Here is a 16,413-nt window from a genome sequence, read left to right as displayed (position 1 = left end):
CAGACCAACTCTGCTCAGTGTTTATCGTACGCCTTCTTTGGGCGTGGTCGTGATTTTATTGAGTATCCAACTGCTCATTCAGAAGCAGTTTTCTTATTCGTTATCATCAAAACTTCAGCACACTTTGCGCATTTTGTTCGGCATTACATTCATATGGCACGACATCAGCGACTTGTAAAAACGACTATGTAACTGTTTCTTTAGTTTCCTGCAGAGAAGTGGTTCACTTATTTCGAAATCTGAGAAAGTTTACAATATTCCGTAATTTAAATTAGTATGACTTGACGTGTTTTTACTTCATGGAGATGTTTTACAAGTCATGAAGTGCAAAGCGTGAAAAAATGTGCTGATATCAACCTTGCCCCTTCGATTTACCTTTGAAACCAGACCCATTTAGAAAAATAACCATTCGGAAAAACTAAAACACGAACAAAAATGTCAGTGACATATTATTCTAAAGCAGTATAAATGCAATAAGTGATCTTTTCATAGGATAAGCCCACAATCTTCCAGCATTCCCCATTTACCACCATAGAAACATTGGGTACAGCCTCAATTCTCAAAAATCTGCGGATATGTCTAAAGTGTTTTCTGTTGAGGGATGAATACTGCATGAATACTATAAAATCTTCCGTCCATCCCACTCATTATGTTGAGACAGAGTGTTTGGTATCCAGGAGCCGTATGAAGAATATCACATAATGTATCCGTGGGCATAGACAATACAATGTCTAAGCCCATAACCTTGAGACAATCCATTTTTCGCAATTTGCAATGCAATTTTGTCATGCAGCGTCAATCCTCCCAAACCGCCAGAGGGATTTTGAAAGATTTGGGATTATTATAGATAATGTTCAGCCACAGAATCCTCAGATTGAAACTTGTGTAGCTATCATACTCATATCCAAATCGTGCTGCAAATCGTCATCCAATCAAGAGCTAAATCAAAGCAGGTCCTGGGATGAAGGACAGTGTTCTCAAAAAAGTAAAAACAAAAAAAATGTGTATTGCCCTTTTCACAATGAGATCTAATCCGCTCAATTTGACGTCACTGTGGACCAGAAAGTGCAGTGTGAATGAATGGATTAAGCGCACGTGTGTTGGTTCAAGCGCCAATGTCTTTTATACATGCAATTGAGTATGTGGCGTATTCACTTCGATCCTCTATTCCAAGCCTACAATGGGCGTGGTGGCAATTTTCTTGAGTTTCCAAATTCTCACCAGTTGTAGGTTTGTCACTCTGATTCCATCTGTCCCATGCAACACGCTTGATCATTTATTAAAACATTTCTTAATACGCCAAACCAATAACACGTTAAAGTGAAAGACCTTCCTGGCACTTTTTTTCTCAAAGGGGATTATGGATATCAGTAGCTGGTGACATTGTTTATTTTTTTTAAACACAACACACAAACAAAAGTGATCTTGTTTAGTTTAACACCGATGAAACTGGTGCGGCATATTTAACCTTCAAGCATCCTATGACTGAACGAAATTCACGATTACGTAACATACTATGAAGCCACGATTGCTAAAATCAATGCTCCACTTCAGCCAGTGGGTCATTTGACTCTTAACCATTCGTAACCTGTCGTAATCCGACAGAAGGCTTCCTCTCAAGGAAACCTTTTAAAGATTTGTCGACTTTGTCAAGAAAAAATATGAGTCAACTGAACCAACAAGGGTGTAATTACCGGTCAGATCCAACTCAGCATGGTTGCTTGTACTACTCAATGTTTCAGTCACATGCTCATGGTCATTCCCAATCAAGGTGCTGTTCTGCAAAATTATTTTCTGGATTTGTTAGATTTTTGCCAAATGAGACGATATGCAGCATGAGCAAACAAAGGTTTGAGTGTTATATATATCCAATTTAACGACACTGGGCATTACTCATAACATCAATAAAAAGTATGCGGAATGTCAATTTGCAGTTTCTCAAATCTACTTTCTTGATAATTTTTATTTTCACCAAGTCAGACTATGCATCTCCTGTCAATTAGATCCAATTCAAAAAGTTTTGGCATATTACTCAGTGCATCAGTAATGAGGAATGTCATCCCCGTCAAGTTGCAGTCACAAGAAACAGTGTCTAAATGTGTGAATAAGTCCTATACGGCTAGGTTGAGGTTACTCATCAGTCTAATGCTAAGTTATGTTTGCAGCTACAAGTCTACCCTGTGTCTTTGTCTTTCACCAAGCTAGACCATGCCTCACCTGAGCCACCAAAGATCAAACACGGTGACAAATCTATTCGTACAAGTGCTGACTCTCTACTCATAGCATTGGCAATATACTTCATGTCATCCCGTGTAACGTTGCAGTCTCTCAAGCGTATTTTCTGGATATGTTTTAGTTTCGCCATGGTAGACAATGCCTCACCTGAGCCTCCAAGCTCCACATTTGATGACACATCTAATTCAACAAGCTTCGGCATAGTACCCAGTGCCTCGGCAATATAGGGGACGTCATCCCCGGTCAAGTTGCAGCTCATCAAGTTTACTTTCTGAATCTGTTTGATTTTTGCTAAGTGAGACCATGCCCCACCAGAGCCACCAAGGGTTGGGTTCCAAAGCAGGTTCAACTCAACAAGATTTGTCATATTACTCAGTGCGTCGGCAATATGCGGAATGTCATCCCCCGTCAATCTGCAGCTCCTCCAGTCTATTTTCTGGATGGGTTTAATTTTCGCAAAATGAGACCATGCACTACCTGAGCCACCGAGGGTGTCATTGCCCGTCAGACCCAATTCAACAAGTTTGGGCATATTACTCAGTGCGTCAGCAATATGAGGAACGTCATCCCCTTTCAGGTTGCACTTCACAAAGTCTATTTTTTCTATATGTTCAACTTTCCCTAAGTGAGATAATGCAGCACCCGAGTCACCTAGGGTTGGATTATAGCCCAAATCTAATTTGATAACTGGCATTTTACTCAGTGCGTCAGAAATGTTGACAATGTCATCCCCTTTCAGATCACAGTCCCTGAACGCCACTTTCTTGACTTGTTTAATTTTTGCCAACTGTAACCATGCCCCACCTGAGCCACTGAGGGTTGGATTGTTAGACAGATCCAAGTCAGCAAGTTTTTGCATACTACTAAGTGCATCGGCAATGTGTGGAATTTCTTCCCTCGTCAGATTGCAGCCCATAAAGCATGCCGCCTGGATGTGCTGCATTTTCGCCAAGTGAGACCATGGACTACTAGAGCCGAGGGTCCTGTTGCCAGACAAATTCAATTTAGCAAGATGGGACGGTCTAACCTTGCGTTCCCTTCTAAAGTTGTACTGACGGCGATCTGTAACACTGATCGTGAAATCACGTTCATCAGTTTTACGCTCAATTGTTAACTGTGTCAACTGCATTTTGTTATTAAGACATGTTTGAATCTGTGTCTCACTAACTGTGCTTAGACTGAAAGAGATTATGGAAAGACGTTGCATTTCTTTGACGTAACGTGCAAACGTTTCACCGTATTCCTTCAGGTGACAACCTGATACATCCAAGTCAAGTACCCTATGAAGGCAAGTGTTCCCTCCACCCTTTGCTTGGTCAGTAACACAGTCTAGAAAATACACGATTGATTTCAAGACATCACTGCTGATATTTTGAAGACTTAAGTCGTTTGATAAAACACATTCAATGAATTGTTCGGGTGGAAGTTCGTCACACTGACTCTCTAAGAAGCAGTTAAGGGCCAAACATAAGGTTTTGTCGATATCCAGCCTTCCCCGACAACGAACTTTATCTGATAAAATACGTAAAATTGATGAAGCATTTTGCCCGTGATTGTCGCCACAGCAAAAGCGCAATAAGTACTCAAAACTCGGTGGAAAGGGGACTCCACGAAGAAACGTTTCAAATTTCAGGGCAGCTTCTCCAGCGCCTAGACTTTGGTAGTATTTACCAGCACAAAACTCCTGAAATGTCTTGTGGATAAAGTAAACATTTTTACAAGTATGAAGACCTTTGAGGACTCGTTCGCTGGTGAGAATACCGGCTGCTAATGCCTGATCAAGCACATCTTGATTAAAATCTCCTTCCCCAAAAGAGAGTTTTTGATTCAATGAAAGCAGACCATCAAAAGCAATTTTTCCGAGTGCTGTAACAAGGCTTGGTATCTGTTCTGTTGATATGCTCGTTTTGCGCTTGAATATGTATTCTACTGATTCGTTGTAAAGCCGTGACATAGTTTCAGGGAGGCTAGAGTTTTCTTTCCATAGAAGACACATTAATAATAGCAGCATTGGACTTTTGGCTAAATCCAAGAGAACAGTAGAAGATCTAATCCTTTCAATGAGGCCTTTGGCTTTAGAAAGATCATCATGATAAAATCTCTCCATATATGTCTTTATGTCTTCATCACCAAACCCCATGACATTAACATGAGCAAATGGCCTCTGTATTAAACATTTTTGTACCAGTTTGTCATAATGGGAGGGGCGGGTTGTTACAAATGCACAGCAATCTTTGTATTTCCCCTTTTGATTGAGAGTCTTTAGAATCGACCCGAAGTTTTTCTCCTCTGGGTTATCCATCATGAATTCATCAAAGCCATCCAAAAGAAATAACACTTCGTCTGCCCGGGTTGCAATGAATGCCGCCAAGTCTACTTTACTTATTTCTGTTGAATCTAATAACTGATCAAAAAGTGCGTCAATCAGATTCGATTCCTGTTTCAGGGAACGCATTTTCAAAACAAAGACGAGTTTGAACTGTTTCAGGACTGCAGCACCTTTAGCCCAATCGTACGCAAGTTTGTCAAAGAAAGTCGTTTTTCCTATCCCCGGTGTTCCTTTAAAAATCGCCCGATTTATTGGATGACCATCTTTTGACCTAAGTTTGAAAACATCACTGCACGATTCAACTTTTCCCTTCAAATCACATTCATGATCTTTTTCTAATTGCAACTTTGTATAGATATCCATAATGTGCTTTTGGTCATCATCGACCCATGGGAGCATCTGTACATAGCTACCTGTAGTTGTGTATGTTTTCTCCAGTACCTCCTTACACTTATCCGCAGCGCGTTGAGCTGCGTTACTATTTCTAGTTTTGCGTCTTTCACCACTTCCTGTCTGCTCTCCTGTGTTTCCTGTACATTGCAAGAAAGCAATAACCAAATCATGTTGAGGATATTAATGTTGTAAATTCGATGATTCCTCGAGTGATTAAACAATTTCTAACTACTGCAGACTATAAAAACAACCGACCAAGCAGAAATCCACGCCCTTAGTTCCAAATATTTCCTTGATGTCACACGAGGGCACGGATTTTAAGAAGGGAAAGGACACAAAGCAGAGTGTGTACGAAGGGAATAAGTTTCGACAAATTGACGATCCCAGGACTTTTATTGAACTGCAGCATACCCCATTATCGCCATTACAGTGCTACCACTTAGAACGCTGATTATGTTTAATAATACATTCCCACCTAAAACCTTTGCTAATCATCCCTCCGAATGGAATTGATGTAAATATCCAATTGAAACATAATTTTGAGACATAATGACGACTCTTTTTTGAAGGGAATCCCTAATGTAACTCGTCACATTGTAAGAAAACAAATCCCTCAGATGTGGGATGTCACAATGACTAGACGTATAAAAGGATAGCAAAAACTTGAATTCATCTTAACTCAAAGAGATTGTATACATTAATCGTAAGAGCTGAACTGCAATCTATCCCCTCGATGTTGTTGCAGTTTACTTTTCACGAGCTAAGCCTTCAGGAGTTTTTTATTTTTTTTAGAATAAATCTTTCCTGTCTTTTTGACAATTATTTTGTGAAAAAACCGTTCTTGCGCAGCGGCACTTGTTCATTGACTGCTCAACCTAAATGTATGCCATTTTTCCACATTTTTCCGCGATGCAGGCGGGCTAGCAGCTTGTGGCCTCAAACTTCAAGTGACTTTAATAACAAAACCGTATGTGATTGTGTAAAAGTGTTTCTACATGCACACAAAGTTTCAACAACTAGAACGCAATACAACCGGGGGAGCAGAAATCTGCCCCACCCTGGCAAAATAGCCTCGCTCTTTAAGGGTTAAAGGCACGACTAAAGAAATCTTACCCATTTTTTGTACCACTTCCTGAAGCTCGACTCCGACCAAAGCTCGCTTCAATTTCTCAGTTGCCTTTTCTTCGTCGCTGTGCTTCCTGCGCCAAGCAACCAACATTTCCCAGCACTGCGCAGTGGTATCATTCTTGTTATCAGCCTGAAAGATCTTGATCTCACTATGTGTATAACCAAGACGCAGAGCAAGGTCTATCCACTTTGTTGATATCTGTCTTGATAATTCACGCAGTTTCAAGTCGGTCAGCTCGAATCCTGAAAAAAAAGGCAAGAATATCGTCACTGATTTTCTTTCCTAATTGAGATGATAACTTTGAAGGAACAGTATTATCTTCTTGATACATGAATTATTTTCACAATAGAATTATCTTTGACGGCCTCAGCCTTCAACAAATGACCACAAAACAATTTTTGTGCCGTGTTTTTGGCTACGATCCAGGCATGGCCAGTTTTAGCTGCTTATCTAACGGCAACTCTGTTCAGACTTCATTGCAAAAAATTAATCATTTCTGACTGCTTGAATTACAAATTTAGAATAAAGTTCAATATTTCAGTGTCAAATTCATTACTTCTTACACCTGCTGTAAGTCTCACGTATGCTTCAGAGGGAAATTATTAACTGCATAAGGTCCCACTGTTAGAGAAATTTGCATACGTAATGAAGGCAATGAGAATTCGCACTAGGCAAGCAGCTCCTTCACCTCATGAAAGTTGCGTCTCTCTTTTTGGAAATACAGATATCTGCAGAAAACATTTTTATGGTACGATGAGGCCTTTTTCTAGCATGTTTCGTAAAAGAAAATGCAAAATATTACACAGTGGTCAAAACAAGTGATTTGCGAAAACCTCATATAAATAAGCGGTGGTTTGTTTACGTTTTGATGCGAGTTTTGAAGGCTCGAAAAAGTAAGTCCCAAATTCCCGGAAGTTTTCAAAAGTGGAATGTGGCGGAGGATGTGTTCTAGATTTGCTGGTAGTTTTCGCAATTTTTTTCTCTTCCCGACTGGACATGTTTGCATCTCAAACTTGCCATACAGCTTTATTACGTAACTCAACACTAATTCCGTTTATCCTGCATAATCCTATGACATTGTGAGCAATAATTCAGTGACTTGGAAAAAAGACGAACACAATTGGAGACTTTGACATATAAACATTTCACGTATGATCACGCCCCCTCACTTAGTTTATGCGCATGTGTACCGAATCCCACTGTAGCCAAAAGCCTGTAAAAAAGGGCTCTTGACTCGGACAGGTGGACCCCAAAAGTAATCGATCAACATCGAGCTCAGAAAAAGTTTTTTGCCCCTTATTTTCATACCGATTAGTATTTCAACACTTAAAGTCCCTTTGGATAACTTGCACACGATAAAAATCCATTGTCTGCCAGATTTTTGGCCGTCTTTGTCACGTACCTCCAAAAGTAACAGAATCAGGAGTTCGAAGTGAAGCCAACATTTTAGAGTTTTTTCAGTTTTGCCGAGTTTTCACTGCCATTTTTCTACTTGTGAGTATTGGGGGAACATCATAAATTCTTTAATTGAGAGAGTATCATGCAAAGAGGAAACCGTATGGATGAAAACGGAAAGTTTTTGTTTGTGCCTGATAGTAGGGCAATTTACCCAAACGCACCGGCATCAAGGTGTTTTTACATACCATGCCACAAATCCGGGTTCTTTGATTTTTTTGACGATCTTTTTTCACCAAAAGCTATTATATATCACCATTTGATAGACTCTTGGTAATTTATTCACACACAAGGTCTTCAAGGGAAACGGCAAAACAATCCCCACATGGGTCACCGCCGATGTACGTCGTCTATACATCGTAAATGCATACACAGTCTATAGGGGAAGGAACATACGTGATTTAGACAGGCAGCTCTTGTTGAAAACAATGGCGGGGTACCGTAACCGAGATGGCACCTGACTGAATCCAAACGCGTGGGCAAATTCACCCGGAAAGGGAATTTAAGTAAACATGAAAAATTCCAGTCGTAAATTCAATGAAACCATTTTTCGATAGTGAAACAGCTATAGAAATAAGTTATTTGAACTTTTAGCGTTATCCCAACTATTACCACTTTTGGGAATGTTTGAGTTTCCTTTTTTAAATTGATTATTTTTTATTTGTAATAATATTTATGGGAAATACTGAATAAATGAAATCATGAACAAATTAAATCCTATGTTTCCATGCACCTCTGAATCTTTCATTAAAAGTACGGTAAATTCAATTCAATTCAATTCACACGTATTTCCATACTCTTACGGGAGCAAGATAAAGCACAGGAAAGTCATGAAATCCGTAATATCATTGTATAACACTGTACATGATTGATTAATAAAAACATTAGTCACACAAATCAGAGTAATGAAAAAAAAAACTTACAAAAGAGAAAACAATAGCAGAAGCATCACGGAATTAATGAGTATGGAGGCTGCTCAGGGAAGCCAGGGCTTATGGGGAACAGCCTTTGGACAGACATGACAGACTGAACAAAAACAAGACAGACATGGCAGACAAGACAAAACAAGATAGGCATGGCAGACAGGACAGAGACAAGACAGAAATGGCAGACAGGACAGAAACAAGACAGATGACGAACAGACAAGACAAAAGACAAGACAAAACAATAATTAATGGACGAAAATCTGATCAGCTAATTTGAAATCCAAAGAAGGCAATGATGATCCACGAAGTAACATAATAAAATAAATACAAATAAGACAATTAAAGAGCAAGCTGTGCCGTGTAATGGGATAGGAGGGCTCTTTTATACGAAGTTTTGAAACAACCCACAGAAGATTGACCTTTAATTTGATTGTCGATGGTGTTCCAAAGTCGGGCTCCATAAAAGCAAAGTGTGTGCATTGAATAAGAGGTACGAGTGAAAGGAATATAAAAATTACACCGGGATCTAGTAGAATAGCTGTGAACAGTTTCAATAGATCTAAAGTAAGAGGCAAAAGTGGAAGGGAGGAGGTTACGATAGAATTTGTACATGAAGATACCAGTTTGAAGTTTATGTATGTCAAAGACAGGGTGCGAAGTTGTGCAAACAAGGGTGCACTGTGAGCACGAGGGTGTGAGAGAGTGCGTATTCTAATGGCACGTTTTTGAGAGACAAATAAAGAATGCAATTTGCGACTACTTGAATTCGCCCAGACGATATTGCAGTAGGAGAGATACGGAAGAATAATTGTGTTATATAATAAGACCAAAGAGAAAGAGTTAAGAAAGTGACGAAGCTTAGAAAGGACACCAGTATTACGAGAAATAATTTTTGTAATAGAGGAGATATGCTCAGACCAAGAAAGATTATAATCAACAACAACCCCTAGAAATTTGGCAGATGAGACCCTTTGGATGGGAATATTGTCAATCATGACAGGACACAAATTGAAATGGACGGGGGAAGGAGATTTGCTGAAGAAGATGAAGCTAGTCTTTGTGTGGTTTAAAGAGAGTTTGTTTGATCGAAACCTTAGCGAGACTTGAAAGAGTTCAGAGTTAAGAGAGTTGACGAGATCATCGTAGTTTGGATGAGTATGCAAAATAGTCGTGTCGTCAGCAAATAGAGTAAAGGAGAGAAGAGAAGAGGAACGATGAAGATCATTGATGTAGAACAGGAAAAGGAGTGGACCAAGGATCGAACCTTGGGGAACACCATGCAGAATTGAAAGCCGGTCGGAGTCACACTTCAATAAAGATGTATATTGTTGTCTTCTATGAAGGTAGTTTTTGAACCACTGAAGTGCGACTCCTCTGATACCACAGTGTTCTAATTTGCCAAGGAGAATAGAGTGGTTAATGGTGTCGAATGCTTTCGAGAGATCAATGAACACACCTATGGCATAGAGTTTCTTACAGAGAGCATCTGTAACAGTGTCAATGAATTGAATGAGGGCCATGTCAGTGGAGTGTTTACTGCGAAAGCCGTATTGATTATCATAAAGAAGGTGAAAGTTAGAAGCAAAATCAAAGAGGCGATTGTAGACTAGTTTCTCGAGGATTTTGGAGAAACATGGGAGTAAAGAAATAGGCCGGTAGTTTCCGATGGTACAAGCATCTCCATATTTGTAAATAGAAATAAATTTAGCTATTTTGAGATTAGAAGGAACCGCACCTGAAGATAAGGATAGATTACAGGTGTAAGTGAGAGGTTCAGCTATAAAACAAATGGCCGATTTGATTACAGTAGAGCAGATGCCGTCAAACCCGAAACTAGCACTGGATTTTAGTTGCCTTCCAATACGGATAATTTCTAAGGAATCTGTTGGAGTAAAAAAGAAAGAGGAGGGATTCGAGTTGTGGAGATAATCGGAGAAGTGAACGTTTGTGGCTGGGATTTTGTTAGCAAGGAAAGAACCTAAGTTTAAGTAAAAAAAGAGTTGAAAGAATTGGCAATGTCGAGAGGGCTTGAAATAGTGTGGTCCCCATCCACAAAACTGTCAGGGAAAGGTTTCTGTTTACCCTCACCAAGAACATTGTTGATTTCCCGCCAAAGGCTTTTTAAATTGGATTTGCGAGAGTCAAGCTTGCGGGCAAAGTGATCTTTTTTAACCTTTCGAATGGTGGCCGTGAGGCGATTTCGGAAATTCTTGTACTCACGCTCATTTTCCTCGGTAGGGCTACGCAGAAAACGCCTGTACAGTCTATTTTTTAAATTACAAGAATCAATAATAGACTGACTGATCCACGGTTTACTGTTATTGGGAGAGTTAGTGAATTTGACAGTAAGAGGAGAGTGTTTGTTGCAGTAGGAAGAGAAGATACGAAAAAACGAATCATATGCCGCATCGACGTCGTTACACTGGTAGACGTCACCCCAATCAGCACCTGCAAGGTCTACATTAAATGAAATTAAAGACGTTACATTTATATTCCTTATTATAGAAACCGAGGTGTTTCTGTACATGTCCAGATTTTCACTCAAGCTTTTAGGAAATGGTTTCTTGACTTAGCTGGAGGAGCCTTCATACAAAGAGAAAATTCATTTGCCTAATGCTTTGCTATAAAGTTATGGATAACAGTACTTACGTCATCGTTATTCCAGCTTCACGAATTGGCCAAAATGGTCTTACATTGAAATTAACGATTAATTTTACTAAACCTGTTTGCTTCAAGTATTCTTATTTTTTTTTCAGACAGGTAGGGAATGGAATGACATGTTTCATACGGTCATTGTGAGTCCCGCATTGCGTAGTTTTTAATCATGGCTCCAGACTTACGGTGTAATTGTGTAATTGTTTATCTCTTTTGTCTGCATTTCATAGTGTAATATGTTCAAGTGCTTTCTTACTTTTTCAGTTTTGTGCTTACTTGTAGCGGGTTTCAAACACATTGCGTATTTGTACATTTAGTTACTTTTTTTTCTGCTCAGAGAATTGATTCCTATCTGACAATCATGCATCGTTAGTGTTGGTAATGTTTTGTTTATTTAACTGGTGTGTATTTTACTCCTTTCATGTGACTATGTTATTTTTCTTTTTTTCCGAGGTGCAACCAACATTTTTCTTCCTGTTTTGCATAATTTTTGTTTTTAGTTTTATTATTTTCTTTTGTATATGTACACCGTTTCTTAATTTATCTATAGTCTCATCATTTTACCAGGAGGGGGATTTCAGAAGGAATTTAGGGTCTTATTGACAACCGTTGACATGGTCAATACTAATAATAGCTAGAGTAAAGTGTTTGTGAACAATCACGGAGCCGCTTTGAATTCAGGGCTTTTTCTAAGCATCATTTATATATTTTGTGAACTTTAATTCCGAGAAAAAAGTCTTTTAGAAAGGGTGATTCTCACAGTCCCATTCATCTAACCAGTCCTTGCTTTTTTCGGACCGCAGAAGCTGGAACGAGCACGAACTGTGCTGCACAAGGTATTTCCTCACTTGTGCCCCGGTAGCAGCTGCAAATATTTGTACATGGGTATTATGTACCGAATTGAGGGCAAGGGCCACTGTGTACACAAATTCAATCAGACAATTTTACGAGTTAATAACGGAATTACTTCATACTTGGCTCTTAATAAAGATAGTTCTAATCTGCAAATACATCTGAAATTGGTGAATCGAATTTTACGGTTTTTCTGCAGATTTTGGTAATAATTGGACTTGATAGAGTTACAGAAATTGTGACTAGAGGATAGTAGCGATATACTCGCAAATTCGTACACAATTAACTCTTGAAATGACTAGTAAAAATAAACGAATGAGGTAATGATGACGTCACTTCAGAAATGCAGTTGAAGATTAACTGTTAACGTACTGGAGAATTTTACAAAGATAAAACTTTGCCTAATATGTGCTTGGTGACGTCATCATGACATCAAAAGATTTTGGATATCTAATAAACATATTGGAGGTCTAGCAAAATGAATTATGGAAAAAACTGTTTGGGTCAGGAGATATCTGAAAACAATGTTAAAATGACAAGAATTTTAAAAACTTTAAAAATTCAGATAGGACGTCATCATGACCTAAACCAAATTTGCACATATTACATATTTGGACTTGTTTTTGTGCAAAATTTAAAAACACTTGGACAAGATACAAGATACAAGCCTGAAAAGTATTTAACTTTGAGGGTTTGTCACGTGCAAGTGATCACGTCGTCATGACAAGTATGTTTTAGGACCATTCTCGGGTGGTGGTCAAAGTATATGCAAAGTTTCAAGGCAAACATTCTTACTAAAGTGCCAAAGTGTTATGGAGAAAGGATTACTGAAACGAAAAACTAGTTATTTTGAAAAGCTGGATATTTTCTCAGTCATCTTCGGCAGTGTGGCCGAGGCAGCTAATAATAATGTTTACCAAAAATGGGTCACTTGGGAGACATTCCTATAAGAACGGCCACAAACTTAAATATTTAATATTTAATTCCCTAATCTGATCTGAACCACACTTTGTCTGTTTTCAATTTAGATCTTAATATATGTTCTCTAAAAATTAATTCAGCCTCCTTCTGGTAGTTGGAGTATTATGGAGAGAATGAAAGTCTCCCTAATGACCAATGTCTCCCTAAGGTTGAAAAATTAACCACAAAATGTCTCCCTAATGACCCATTTGTAAGAATAATAAATAATAACATTGCCGGGTAATGTTGAACGCACCCCCATGTACACATTCACATGTACAACACATGTTTGAACTGCATGAACATGTACCACAGCTAGGACGCATAATTTCCAAGTACATGCAAATGCACAACCATATGTAGGTCCGTATCCATGTAATAGGTTGTTAAACGCAGTGTACGATGTTCAGTACGTCGCTGGATTGCTTTTTTTCATTCAAACACGCTGATCGAACATAACTCATGAAAGTAGAGCTAAAAATCGAGCTAAATAAAACTTAACGCATTGTTTAGTCGAGATTCTCGAGTGTAATATACAGTGTCTCACTGTTAAAAAAACAAAATCCAGAATTGAGAATGTTAGTGGGGGAAAAAGACCTAGAGATTGTTTGAAAATGGACATAGCGTATTATCTTAGCAACAACGACCAGGCTCATCAGGGTATTTGCAAGTTACTGAGGACAATTCGGCGTGGTTCCGGAGGGTCTGACCAAGTAACTGTCACGCACGGTCGAAGTTGTTAATATCCAAGCGTCGGGTTGCAGTGAAACACGATGATAGCGCCGAAAGCTGGCATATTACGTTATAAACACATCTTTGCATTAAATGCATTAAATATGCATGAAATTACTTTGAATTGGTTCTCACATGGATTCAACTATTTTTTTTCAACCTGTTATTTTATGAAAACTGCTTAAACCTAGTCCAGAATGTCTGCAATCATCACTTTTGCTTACCTCCAGACTCCTCGTCACTGCTTTCTTGACTTCCATGCTTCAACATGAACAGCCCTGTAAAAAGTTTAATTTTAATTATTTTAAAATTAAATATATTTATATTATATTTTTAATTTTAATGCTGTGGTAACAAATTAATCTTTTTTTAACACGATCAACACAGTCCCTGTTAAAACGTTGGTATGGGTGGCATTGATGCAGAAATCAAAAACAATGGGGGCGCTGTTCAACTTGAATTGGATAGCACAACATCACAGTGGATGGCATATGTCATGATGCTTCTACAAAATGAAGTGCCGACACCCCTCTCAAAAAATAAACAGGATTGGTTAGTCATTACAGTGTTGCATTCCTTCACCATTTGGCACTCGTGTACTGTTTCAATATAGATAAGTCCACATCAAATTTTAGTTTACAATTACTCACAGGACAGAAGAATAAGACCACCAGCACATAAAGCCAGGACAACGATACCAGCCAGTTCATCAGGACTCGTTATAGGCGCCATGCTTCTAAAAAGTAATTTTTCACAAAAACTACAGTATGAGACATCGGTTTTCTGTGAAAGAAGACCCAATTAGATTTTGTTTTGTATTATGCAGGTTGTGCAGCATAAGAATTCATTACGTGTAGGGGTATGCATGACAATTATGTAAAAACAATGTCGTATTTCATGTCTCAAGGAAGAAACAGTCAATTTCTACAGACGTTGATGCGAAAGGAAAATTTCAAAAATCAGTTAAGGTCTTAAATTATTTCTTTCTGTAATAATATCAACGCAATTTATCCTGATGTACGTTTACTTTCACTCAGATCAATAGTAATAACCAAATCAATGAGCGCATGCTCACTCCTACTTTTAGCCTTTCCCTGGAGTTTGATTAAGTGTGATTAAATTAATTCGTGTTTTTGCTGCCAGGTGCGACCCACGCACAGAATTATTTGTTTTCCTCTTGGATATTTGTAAAGAAAATTCTCATCATATGATTTGACCTCGTTTGAAACTTGATATTCCCAGTTCACTTTCCACAAGAGTCATATTGGGATTATGACTAACAATGAAGGTAAAAAAGCGCCGTCAGATTTTTGGTCAGTGCAAATTCACTCAACATACACTTTGAACCCCCAAAGAGATCGTGTAGCATACTATTTAATATTCATATCGAAACTTTTGGCACATCCAGTTTTGAGTCCCTTTAACGGTATGCATGGCCACCTTCCTCGTAAGCCAGTGGATCTTTGGCAATTCCTAAGCAACGTGGGTTCCTTTGGTTGGGCAAATGCACTTCTCTGATTCGCAAACAATAATTGTTTGCGAATCAAAAAAATGTATGCGTTGCGGTCGGGTCGTTACCAACAAACATCCTCGCCCATATTGTCTCGTTTTGACCGAATAGGGGCTGCTTCTGCGCATTGTAGATAGTGCGTGGAAAACTATTTAGCTAAATATTAGCACTTTGTAAACTGTTCCAGTACCTTGAAATTATGGCTTGAAAACCCTGGGTTCAAACGTATATAATTAAATTGACAATAAACTCATATGAAAATCACTGACTAGCGAGGAAGGCGAAAGAACAATGGTTAATGTTAAGACAATTTAGAGCGAATTCAATGATCAATATTCATATATACCTCAGACAGTCTCTCTAGTTAACAACATGCAACTTCACTGTGTATTAATACTTGATAATGCCTTCTGCATAAATCACGCACTGGCACGTGTATACAAAAGAGCTTAATTGGGTATGATTGACCAGAAGTGTGTGTGTGCACGTGACGCACCATGCACATGCCGAGTTTAAGGGGATTCTATTGGACAACTTTCAAACGGGGTATTCAATAAAATGGACGTGGTTCTTTGGAAAACGAAGTCAAAGTTTTGAAACCAAATCGTGGGAAATCCATAATTTATTGACTTTTTTTTACTCTCTGCATGTACTGGGCCTGTCTTAGACCTTACTCAGGAGAATGAACGCCTATAAGTCCCTCACTTCTAACTTGGGCATTTAAGACGTTTGCACTAGCAAGCAGGAGTACCAGGCTCGAGTTCCACGTGAATAAGATGGTAAATGAGTACTGAGTGTATAGTGTTGATTAATAATATGCGTCAGTGGTAGGACAAAACCCGTACTTCAAATTAACACCTCCCCGACACTAAGTAGATTTTTTTCTTTGTATTGAAGAAAAGTATCAGTGTGTTATAATGCTTGCCGCTCGCCCACACAAACGAATAGCGCATACTCTATGTAATAGTCCAAGTAAGATACGTACACCAGAAAAACTCTTTCATATTTCAATTTAAGAATTTAGACTTATTTTCAGGCTATAAGCTACCCACATCAACAGATCCATTATGACGCACGTTAGCCTTCCAGTGGAATTTCAACTGCTGTTCCCAGTCAGGTGTGCCAGACCTGATCTGAAAACGAATGGATTAGAGCTGAACCTTTGTACCTTGGGAAAGGGTTTTCTTTGGGGGGGGGGTTGGAAAATGTATCTAGTCAGTAAATACTGTAGTATCTC

The 16,413-nt window shown here is 38.7% G+C and overlaps 1 protein-coding gene across 5 annotated transcripts in view; it reads right to left on the bottom strand.

The window, feature by feature from the left end:
- Positions 1-1,404: 1,404 nt before the first annotated feature.
- Positions 1,405-16,413, bottom strand: part of LOC110990563 (NACHT, LRR and PYD domains-containing protein 3-like) — a 22,176-nt gene continuing 7,167 nt past the window's right edge. For 2 of the 5 annotated variants that reach the window (XM_022255614.2, XM_022255613.2), the window contains exons 2-6: positions 16,229-16,309; positions 14,317-14,402; positions 13,891-13,944; positions 6,071-6,328; positions 1,405-5,094 (exon numbers count right to left, since the gene is read on the bottom strand). In XM_022255614.2, the coding sequence (XP_022111306.2) occupies positions 2,174-5,094; positions 6,071-6,328; positions 13,891-13,944; positions 14,317-14,402; positions 16,229-16,242 (3,333 nt within the window). In that variant the 5' untranslated portion in view covers positions 16,243-16,309 and the 3' untranslated portion in view covers positions 1,405-2,173. Of the gene's footprint in view, positions 5,095-6,070; positions 6,329-10,687; positions 10,732-13,890; positions 13,945-14,316; positions 14,403-16,228; positions 16,310-16,413 lie in introns of those variants that run through there. The other 3 variants (XM_022255617.2, XM_022255615.2, XM_087130976.1) reach the window with 2 other exon arrangements.

The sequence above is a fragment of the Acanthaster planci genome, linkage group LG21, assembly GCF_054643075.1.
Source record: "Acanthaster planci isolate LZ-2023a linkage group LG21, COTS_SCS, whole genome shotgun sequence".
NCBI lineage: Eukaryota > Metazoa > Echinodermata > Asteroidea > Valvatida > Acanthasteridae > Acanthaster > Acanthaster planci.
Note: the sequence above shows the minus strand (reverse complement) of the source record. Positions and strands in the feature narration are given on the sequence as shown.